This window comes from Argopecten irradians, chromosome 1 (genome assembly GCF_041381155.1).
Source record: "Argopecten irradians isolate NY chromosome 1, Ai_NY, whole genome shotgun sequence".
In the NCBI taxonomy this organism is placed as follows: domain Eukaryota; kingdom Metazoa; phylum Mollusca; class Bivalvia; order Pectinida; family Pectinidae; genus Argopecten; species Argopecten irradians.
In genome coordinates this window covers 35,860,477-35,872,474 of record NC_091134.1, presented here as the reverse complement: position 1 = coordinate 35,872,474, position 11,998 = coordinate 35,860,477, and the positions used below count along the sequence as shown (strand labels likewise).

General features: G+C 36.8%; 1 protein-coding gene across 1 annotated transcript; it reads left to right on the top strand.

Annotated features, from left to right (window-relative positions):
* Window positions 1-2,734: 2,734 nt before the first annotated feature.
* On the top strand, window positions 2,735-10,747 carry LOC138325924 (small ribosomal subunit protein eS4-like). Its single transcript, XM_069271952.1, has 5 exons — window positions 2,735-3,017; window positions 5,722-5,819; window positions 9,026-9,197; window positions 9,920-10,049; window positions 10,573-10,747. Exons 1-5 carry the CDS (start codon window positions 2,780-2,782, stop codon window positions 10,694-10,696), a joined length of 762 nt encoding a protein of 253 aa, XP_069128053.1. The 5' UTR covers window positions 2,735-2,779; the 3' UTR covers window positions 10,697-10,747.
* The last annotated feature ends 1,251 nt before the right edge of the window (window positions 10,748-11,998 follow it).

Genomic DNA, 11,998 nt, shown 5'->3' with positions numbered 1-11,998 from the left:
GAAATAGAATTATGGTAATAACTATTCGCCGAAGCGGGAGGTGTGGCGGTTTCGACAGACATCAAAGAGTTGCCTCCCATGTCACGATGTTTGCCATGAACAAATAAATGAACGAGAATTTCTCATTGTAGATCTACTTAAAAACGAACCAAATGTTGTTATATTTCATCGAGGAAGTCCATGTGTTATATGTTAAATGTAGCAGAAAGTTGATTACATGTATATACAATGTGCTATACATAAATACTAGATCTTTATTCTTTCATAGAAAACATATGTATAAGTTATATTCTAACTGTTTTATTATGTAGATCCAAATTTGCATAAAACGATCAGCTTTGTTAGCGGCGCGAAAATATATTATAAAAAAATTATAGTGTTCTAGATATTTAGATTCAACATCAGGACCCTGTCATTCATACTGATGTTGATGTTTTAACGAGATTGTAGCTTAACCATAAAGTTCAAATTAAAATTTAACAAACATTTTTATGTAAAATAATATTAATCAATCAAAAAGTATGAAACTTTGTATGTAAGCATTAAACATATAAATTACAAGCTGGTCTTGCCAAAGATTATATAAAAATGGCACATTAGAATATAGTCTTTTTGCCATTTGTCTTCCGTTTTTGTCCACGATCTTCAATATTGAAAGATTTCTAAGCAGAATCAATAAATTACACATGTATAGCTACATCTGCAGGTCAATTAGAAATTGAATACATGTATATGTATATTGCCTAGTCCGCTAAACCTGTCTATATAGTATATATAATTAGGATTTTTTTTCTGCCTGCTAATATATATATATATATATATACATGAGGGGGAAAAATGACTAATAATATATAGGCAGGTTTAGCGGACAAGTATATTGCCATCCTCGATACTCAATGGGTTACTATCACCTCTGCTAACACTCACGTCAGTGATAGTAACTCGGAGTATAAAGGATGATATTGCTGTCTAGAATGTTTTATCAGTCAATTGGACCTGCATATGGAGGGTCCTTATGTTGAATCAGTCTTTTTTTTTTAATTATGATATGGCCCAATGTTAAATTTGCGATATTTTTACGATTTTAATGAAGTAATTAACCTGTGTGTCATCAGATTATTTAGAAAGTACAATAAAACAAACTAATAACGTCCAACAGCAGTAAAAGATATTTTTTGGTCGTATAAGTAAATGTTATCAATTTTCTTCAATACAACGTATCTATTACGAAGTTTTATATCATCTTCTTATCGTCGATTGCTTATAGAATATATTTATTCACCCAACCATCTAAGCATATGTTTGTTGTACCTCCACCCCCTTAATTTTATACCTAGACAATATTCCATTAAAATGGAAATAAACTTCTTGTTGCTGGATTTAGGAAGGACTTGTGTCTGATTTCGGATAAATTGTTATTTGTAACAATAATTACTTTGTAAATTTTATGTTACATTTTCTAATGTACACTTTAAAAAATAATATTATATATATACCTGTGAATAATTATTGTTGTTTCTAAAAATATTGATATGATGTCGTTCCTTTTCCGTATTATTTTTGTTCGTTTCGGTGATTAAGCGTTACATTATTACTACTTCCGGTTTCCAACATCGGTCTTTTCACAGTGGATAGCCAAAATGGTGGGTTTGATGGTGGACATGTGATACGCAATCCGTTCGATCCTAACTTAATCATTGCATTTTGATACTAATATGATGCGCAAATAAATGAACCAAACACCAGAGATAATAAAAACATGTTTATTTTAACAACACATATTCAGATTTTGAAATAAATGACATTTATAAACCGTAACTTTATGTAAACAGTTAGCATTAGCTTCCCCGTTTTCACCGAAGATGTGATATCGTCATGCAATATCTGATATTCGTATACGTTCCTTACGTGTGGCATATTATTTATAGTATGGAAACGATTAAATTGATAACTTTTAAACAGCTAAGTTAGTGTTTAAGTGATTATCCTCGATAATGACACATTTCCATGTCGTTGAATCTGCATGTGTTCACTCTTAGGACTTTTATCACAGTGACACGCTAAGAAATAAACGTACATGTTACAGTACTAATTTCAAAAAGATTATGTTTAACTTGTAAACTTAGACTTTCATCAATCATAATGACGTGTTTTATCACATTAACACTTGGACCACATTAGGTTGACGGTGGTCATCACAACACCTATTACTGTGGATTTTTTTGTCAATTTCAGGGTTATCGAGGACGTAGGAAGTCTATGAAGCGCCTTACGGCGCCAAAGTCATGGATGCTTGACAAATTAAGTGGTGTCTTTGCTCCTCGACCCAGCACTGGCCCACACAAGCTGAGGGAATGTCTTCCCATGATCGTATTCCTGCGTAACAGGCTGAAGTATGCCCTGACATACGACGAAGTTAAAAAGATTGTAAACCAGAGGCTGATTAAGGTCGATGGAAAAGTAAGAACAGCCAAGGACTACCCAGCTGGATTTATGGGTTAGTATGAATCTTGTTACTCTTGTCTAAATGGAAATTTCAGAGCCTAAAGTATCGCGACTATTAGCAGGAGAGGAGCTCAAATGTAACAACAGGTCTCGCAACAAACTATCACATTAACACTTGGACCACATTAGGTTGACGGTGGTCATCACAACACCTATTACTGTAAATTTAAGTACAGTGTTCAAGCACGTAGATTTATCACTATAAGTATTCACCATTATTTTCTCTCATGGATTTTTTTGTCAATTTTAGGGTTATCGAGGACGTAGGAAGTCTATGAAGCGCCTTACGGCGCCAAAGTCATGGATGCTTGACAAATTAAGTGGTGTCTTTGCTCCTCGACCCAGCACTGGCCCACACAAGCTGAGGGAATGTCTTCCCATGATCGTATTCCTGCGTAACAGGCTGAAGTATGCCCTGACATACGACGAAGTTAAAAAGATTGTAAACCAGAGGCTGATTAAGGTCGATGGAAAAGTAAGAACAGCCAAGGACTACCCAGCTGGATTTATGGGTTAGTATGAATCTTGTTACTCTTGTCTAAATGGAAATTTCAGAGCCTAAAGTATCGCGACTATTAGCAGGAGAGGAGCTCAAATGTAACAACAGGTCTCGCACAAACCTCATACGGGGTATATAACCCCAACTGAGCTATAATACCTCAAATGGGGTATACATATATACCCCAATTGGTGTTATGCAAAGGTTATTTACGTACAGCATTAAAAGCGTGCATAATTGATAATGCACACCTGTGTCACATGAACGTACGTGTCGGCCAAGGATTTATAAGTGAGAAGGATTCGCGACTGTCTCTTTACATTACTAAACACCACGCGAGACGCCTATGTACCGGGAATAAAACCATTTTTCTCAACAAATAAAACGAAACACCAATGTAAAGTTTATTAAATTTCACAACGTTTATTACTTGTTTTAAGGACGGAAGATTTATAGGATATGTCTTGAATTTTCGTTGAAAAAAAATACGACAGCTCATGAAATGACGGTCCGCTTCAGAAAGTAAGACGGTAAACCTCGCACCCGAAAGCTACATCAAAGACTAGGCCGGCGGATATCAAAGGAAAATCAGTCGTCGCCCAATGTCACGGTCAGTGCACAAACACAAAAGCTCCAGCAGTGTACTTCCCTAAAACCCAGTGTGACTTATCCTTCTCATTTACGTCCTTGGTGTCGGCACGGTAAATTAAAAAATCAACCATTTTAAAATCGAAGCTAGAACAAATAAATATGGTACTTATAGTTCACCGTAGAAAAGTACTCAAATAACAAACCGGACGTAATAGCCCACCTTTGTTTAGAAATAGGAAATTCCAAACAAACGTTATTCTAAAACATCATTCAAGTAAGAGCATTTCAATCAAATGGAAGTGTTTAATGCATCTGCGTCACCTAGATGGATTAGAAATGTCTTTTCATAAGTAAGAAGACGAATTGACAGAAATAAATTAACACAGATGATATAAACCGATTCAAATGTTCGGTAGATTTTTTCAAGATTATAAATAGAATGTTTTATCAAAATTGTCTTTTATTGTCATAATATTCAAAACACAATGGTCAACTGAATTTGAAAAAGAGGTCCACTGTATCGTCAATACGTATTGTGTATTGTTTCGGTATATTGTCGGTATTAAATCGTTTTAAATTATATAAAAAATTAAACACCCATGATAACGTAACCAGGTTTTATGTCAAATATTGGCTGCCATACTTTTACACGTTGATTTAAAGATTTCATATCCGGGCGTAATATCCCGCTTTTGTTTAACACTTACTTGGTTGCAAGTCACTTCCGGTCAACCATGCTCTTCGTACGTGTGTGATGTGTAGTCTGTTGAAATTTAAATACAAAATATGAACGATAAATGGGGTTTGCATAGCTTTTATTGACATGTATTGCTGACAATGCAGGTAAACAAACATTTTAAACATGATTTTTAGAGACCAGGTGCAGAATTTTGTAAAACGTGCAACACTCTCGACTTACCGTGCCGACACGTACTTTCATGTGACACAGGTGTGAATTATCGATTATGCACGCTTTTAATGCTTTACGTAAATGAGGTTTGTGCGAGACCTGAACAAGTCTGGGATTTCACTTGAAACCCTAATGGGAGATGACCAATTCTTGCGAAGTACCCATTCTTTTTATCAAATGTGTATTGATATTTAGGCATCTTCTGATAGAAATTTATTTCTTGAAAATTTGTGTGTAATCATACAAATATACATGTAATGGCGAGAATCGGTCGCTGACCAGTAGACCATTAGACATCTTATAAATTAGAGAATGCACAACAATAGGAAATAATGTGCATCAAATACTAGTTTTATAAAATAATTAACATAAAATAGAAATGCAATTTTGAAAAATGGCCCTATCGAAGCTATCCTGATCTTACATATGGTCAAGTATGGTCAATGTGAGGCCGATACTAACTTCTGTCAAACGGTCGCCTACGAGCTTGTGTTTGGAAGGCATTACCAATGATCTGATACAAAGTGAAAATTTAAAAATAGACCTAGAAGTTTATACTTGCTTAATTATCATAACAGGGCCGTGGAAAAACTTGGAAATATACTTGTCTGTCGAACAAGTGCTTAATCAAAATCTACTTGTCCCAATGACATTTTTACTTGCCTGCAATATTTGTCGGATAAATATGTATATGTGACTGTATATATTAGCATACAGCTGTTTTAGATGTATCTAGATATTTGTCGGAATTGTATTGATGCTGATTCGGGATAACATGACTAACAGACGGTTTGACAAGAAGACTGACAAAAAAAATCCATTTTCTTATATATTGTAAGCTTTTTTCGAGGCGAACGGCGCAAAAAACTGAAACAGATTTCGCTGCGACATCTTGTAAATTGATACACCATGACCTCTAGCCTCTTCATTATGATACCAAGAGACCTATTCATGCATGTACACTTTTGAAAAATGGCCCTATCGAAGCTATCCTGATCTTACATATGGTCAAGTATGGTCAATGTGAGGCCGATACTAACTTCTGTCAAACGATCGCCTACGAGCTTGTGTTTGGAAGGCATTACCAATGATCTGATACATATAGTGAAAATTTCAACAGATACCTAGAAGTTCATACTTGTTTTTAAATATCTAAAACAAGCTGAAGCATGATGGCATGTTCATATATATAAACTTACAACGTTTGTGTTTCCAGATGTCATCACCATTGAAAAGACCAATGAAAACTTTAGACTCTTGTATGATGTAAAAGGTCGATTTACAGTTCATCGCATCAAACCAGAAGAAGCTAAGGTATTGTATACGAAAAATGATGTAAACAATCTGCTTAGGCAAAAAAAATTATATGCATGTTTCAGGTTACATGACTGAAAAATAGGGTAGGTCGGTCAGGATTTTTTTTTTTTTTTTTTTTTTTTAGGAGGGGTGGGGGAGGAGTTGAGTGGCTTTATTACTACATTACAAAGTGATTTAATAATACATGTAATTTGTCATTCAGGCTTTAGGCTAGAACAAATATAGGTACCCAGCCTACTATACCTTTCGGCCTGGTACGAAATATGTGTCGTAGTGGAGCACTGCCTCCGAAAATCACTCGGGCACAGTTTTCTATACTTTTTGATAGGTTTCCAATTATATTATGCACATACATGCATTTATACATTATTTTTGTCCAAAACAAACATAACTACCATTCTTAATATCTACAGTACCGCTCACAAGACGTCAAATTCACAATTTGTGGACTTGCCGTATAAATTCCCTCCAGAAAGACCTTCATATGTATTATGTAAAAAAAATAATGCCCCGTTGAGAATTTGAAATTTTATGTGGTTCAATTGCCTAGTAGGTAAGCAATATCAAACAAGTCCGATAAAATGCAAACAAACGTTTTATATTGGTTTGCATAATCATTACTTTGCTCCATTAGCAGTAATAGGCACCAATTGTAGCTCAAAAGACTTAAAAGACGACACTATTTTCTGTCAAAAAGTCTTTTGAGCTGCAATATTGCAGCTAGCTTTAGGCTAGCTAGAAGTCTTTTATTTCTCATTACTGTATTCGAAATTGAACTTTATGTGGATAAACTTTAAGCATGCGTAAAAATCTAAGTTGACAACTTCACACATAACATTTTTAGCTCACCTGGCCCGAAGGGCCGGTGAGCTTATGTCATGGCCCGTCGTCCGTCGTCCGTCCGTCCGTCTGTCCGTCAACATTTCCTTTAAATCGCTACTAGTCATAGAGTTCTGCATGGATTGTAACCAAATTTGGCCACAAGCATCCTTGGGGGAAGGGGAACAGAACTTGTATAAATTTTGGCTCTGACCCCCAGGGGGCAGGAGGGGCGGGGCCAAATAGGGGAAATAGAGGTAAATCCTATAAATCGCTACTTGTCCTAGAGTTCTGCATGGATTGTAACCAAATTTGGACACAAGCATCCTTGGGGGAGGGGGAACAGAACTTGTATAAATTTTGGCTCTGACCCCCAGGGGGCAGGAGGGGCGGGGCCCAATAGGGGAAATAGAGGTAAATTCTATAAATCGCTACTTGTCCTAGAGTTCTGCATGGATTGTAACCAAATTTGGCCACAAGCGTCCTAGGGGGAGGGGGAACAGAACTTGTATAAATTTTGGCTCTGACCCCCAGGGGGTAGGAGGGGCGGGGCCCAATAGGGGAAATAGAGGTAAATCCTTTAAAACGCTACTTGTCCTAGAGTTCTGCATGGATTGTAACCAAAATTAGCCACAAACATCCTTGGGGGAAGGGGAACAGAACTTGTATAAATTTTGGCTCTGATCCTCCAGGGGCAAGAGGGGCGGGGCCCAATAGGGGAAATAGAGATAAATCCTTTAAATCGCTACTAGTCATAGAGTTTTGAATGGAATGTAACCAAATTTGGCCACAAACATCCTTGTGGGAAGGGGAACAGAACTTGTATAAATTTTGGCTCTGACCCTCCCGGGGGCAGGAGGGGCGGGGCCCTATAGGGGAAATAGAGGTAAATCCTTTAAATCGCTACTAGTCATAGAGTTCTACATGGATTGTAACCAAATTTGGCCACAAACATCCTTGGGGGAGGGAAACAGAACTTGTATAAATTTTGGCTCTGGCCCCTCTGGGGCTGGAGGGGTGGGGCCCAATAGTGGAAATAGAGGTAAATCCTTTAAATCGCTACTAGTCTTAGAGTTCTGCATGGAATGTAACCAAATTTGGCCAGAAACATCCTTGGGGTTTAAGAACTGTGTTTGTATAAATTTTGGCTCTGGTTCCGGGGGGCAGGAGGGGCGGGGCCCAATAGGGGAATTATAGGTAATTCCTATAAATGGGTACTTGTCCTAGAGTTCTGCATGGAATGTTACCAAATTTGGCCACAAACATCTTTTTTGGAAGGGGAACAGAACTTGTATAAATTTTGGCTCTGGCCCCCGGGGGCAGAACGGGTGGGGCCCAATAGGGGAAATAATTGGTTTGCATAATCATTACTTTGCTCCATTAGCAGTAATAGGCACCAATTGTAGCTCAAAAGACTTAAAAGACGACACTATTTTCTGTCAAAAAGTCTTTTGAGCTGCAATATTGCAGCTAGCTTTAGGCTAGCTAGAAGTCTTTTATTTCTCATTACTGTATTCGAAATTGAACTTTATGTGGATAAACTTTAAGCATGCGTAAAAATCTAAGTTGACAACTTCACACATAACATTTTTGGTATAAAAAAGTGAGATAAAATAGCTAGGGTCGGAAGTAAAAACTAGGGTAGGTAGGGGTACCTGAAACATACATATATTTTTTTTAGGCCTTAGACAAAGAAAATAAGTATGATAAAAGTTTACTGTCATGTGTTATTTTCCCTATCAATTACTCAATTAGATAGTATTGTAATGTATTCAGAACTATATGGTACAAGCACTAGTTGCAGACTGGGAATTTGAAGCATTGATTTCGTGTTCGACAAAGATTACAAGTATTGGTAAATTTTGTCTCATAATGTTAAAACAATTAAATCAATACTATTTCTTTGGTAAATGGAAAATAAACTGATTATCAGTCATTGATAATGCTGTTATTGAATATATACTCTACTATATTTTGGCAGATGTAGATCAATTCATATTTTGATTGGATTATTTTCATGATCTAAACCCTGTTAGATTCCTTGAAGTTTATGATATCATGCTGATTGCTATGACGACACGTTGTTACTGCATGAGAATCGAATTCAAACTGCCAAGTTATAAGTGTAATTGAAAACAAAGAAGTGAATCAGACGAAATTAATTTCATTAAAACACTTTTCAGTCTCATTTTAAAACCAATATTCATGATCTAATCTCAAGTAGATTCATGAAAAATGACTTCCATGGTTCTATCCCCTAATTGAGCCGAGTCGTGAGCATGGTATACCACAATGTGATCAAATTAAACCCTGGTAAATATTTTTTTTATCTTTAAATTCTAGGAGATCATTACACTTAGTTACTTACTATTGTCTTTTTCCAGTACAAACTGTGCCGTGTGAAGCGAGTGACCGTTGGAGCTAAAGGTGTACCAATGCTGACCACCCATGATGCTAGGACTATCCGCTACCCCGATCCATTGGCAAAGGTCAACGATACCATCATGGTGGATATTGCCACTGGCAAAATGAAGGAGTTCATCAAATTTGACTCCGGTGAGGGACTTAATTTTTTGTTATATAGCAAAAATGGCTTTGTCACATAACTGACCGATTTCAGGCATGTCATAAATATCGTTAGACTCAGATGCAATAACATGATTGATCATCAAATGGTTGAAATATAAGGCAAATAAAGCAAAAGAAAGGTTTATGCTGTTAGGAAGGCCCATCGAAGCTATACTCAATCTTGTATGTGATGTCGTGTAGTCAAAATGAGGCCAAAAGCAACTTCTATCAACGGTCGCCCACTAACCTGTGTTTTTGGGCATTACCAATGATTTGATACATGAATTAGATAATATTGAAAGAAACCTCTTGGGGGGGGGGAAGTTTGGTTCTTCCATTTTGTGGGCTGCAAATAATATGAAATACCAATGTGTAGCCTTAATATGCTGAATCAATGCATTGGTATGAAAATCTACAGGTTTGATTCATATTTACTACCTGGTGCAGTAGCAAGAGATTTATACAAAATTGCATTGATTTTGTTTTAAACAATAGTAGATAATTTATATGCAAAAACTGTAACAATGGTTTGAAATTCAGTGTTATAAGTAATATTTCTAAATCCATGTAGGTTATTTGAGGTATGAATAACTTTTAGGTAACACATGAATTGTCTAAGGTATGGGTAATATGTATATGATCTATTCTAACTTGTAGGTAACCTGTGTATAATGGAATGTATAGGTAACATGTGTTGGTCTAACTTGTAGGTAACCTGTGTATGATCACTGGTGGCCATAACTTGGGACGAGTTGGTGTCATCCAGCACAGAGAAAGACATCCAGGCTCCTTCGACATAGTACACATCAAGGACGCTTTAGGACACACATTTGCTACCAGGTAGGTGGATACCAAATATTCCTCTCATACGGTTGCTAGGGAAAAGATAACTCTGTCTTTTACCAAGGTAGAGAAAAGACCGCTCACATTCGCTAGTCAATGACGTGACATAATCATTACATGCATGCAGTGACTATTTGTTGACAATATCATAAATGTTGACGCATTGCGTCATTCCTATGATGGCAGCACTTTGGAAATGTTTCTATATGACTGCATTTTTATAATGTTTCGTTAAAGTATGGGAGAAAAAGAATCGAACATGGGTCTGTCAGGTAGATAGGGATATCTCAACCCTCGTGAAAGGTAAGCCAAAATAGGGTTGAGATATATGTCCACCTGACTTGTTAGACTATGTAAGATTTTATTAGTCTTCTGATATTCGTCATTGATAAAAATCAGGCAGATAAAATAAATGCCCTATTGAAACCTTCATTTGAATTAACTACACAATAAAAACTGGTTTTGATAGATTTAGTCTTGCTTTAACCAAAGATACAAACATCATCATTTTTGATTTCAGATTGAGCTATGTATTTGTGATTGGCAAAGGAAACAAACCCTGGATCTCCCTGCCCCGCGGTAAGGGTGTGAAGCTGTCCATCGCTGAGGAGAGAGACAGGAGAATGGCAGCCAAGAGCTCATAAGGACATGAACACTTACTTATCAGTGACAAAATAAAACCATTGTCTGGGAAAGAGTTGTTCTTCGTTCCTTTCTCCCTGTACAAAAACAAATGCTGGTATCAGTCTTCATGTCCTTGCCATAAAGTGGGTGACATTCGGCATCAATTTATATGCCATGTCCCAATTTGTGATGGCTACTGGTATTTATGTATGGTTTCAATATGATATTTAGACTTTGACATGCATTGGTCTACAATTTGTAAGTTTTAGACAGATCTCCATTGAATTAGTACACCTGGCTATATATACTTGTATAAAGAACGACGTTTTAGGACAAATTTTACTGCAGTACTTACTGGCACGAAAGGTGCTAAGATTAGAATACAATACTGCTAAAATTTGTACACTAACAGTAGACAAATCACATACCCGTGTAAAGTATTGTGGTAGTCTGGTAACTGACGAAAAGCTTGTCCAATCTGTATCCTTGATCGTGAGGCATATGCAGTAGACATTCAAAGAAAAACATGTTCAGTCTATCCTTATGGATTGGGTATTCAAAATTGTACAAATAATGAGGTCAACCCCCTGAGGGATGGAATTAATATGGTAAGTATATATATCTTTAATATGGTAAGTATATATATCTTTAATCTTTTCAATGCGACAGCTTTGTGTAAATTGCAATACTAGACAACACTAATGAATTAAACCAGATGAGCAATGCAGGCTCTCTAGCCATCTTGTCATGTACTGATAAAATGTATTTGTCTAGTTGACGTGTACCAAAATTAGTCGTCAACAAGCATTTGACCTAAGAAAATGTACTCGACAAAAAGGGAAACGCCTACGTGAACAAGTGTGATTGCATGCTAAAACTAGACCAGAGACATTGAAAACAAGTCCAGTTTCTGAATCCTTAACAATGAGGCACTATACAGCTTCAAATCGTGTTTAGAACACTGCACTGATTTGATTGATTGGTCTTGACGTACATTTAGGATTACCTCCCCTGTATGCAGGACGCAGCGTATGCGAATGTCTAGTTAGCTCACCTGGTCCGAAGAGACTTCTCCATAACCACTGGTCGGATTTTAACAAAATTTGACTGGTAGCATCCTTATGGGCTACTGACTGAAAATTGTACAAATGATTGGGCTGATTCCCCAGGGGCCTGAGGGGCGGGGCCAAAAGGGGTCAATTTGGCTATTTCCATATAAATGACTTCTTCTCTAAAACCAAGCTTGGGATAGCACCAATAATGCAATGGTAGCATCCTTATAGGGTGGGGATTCAAAATTGTACAAATGATGGGGCTGACCC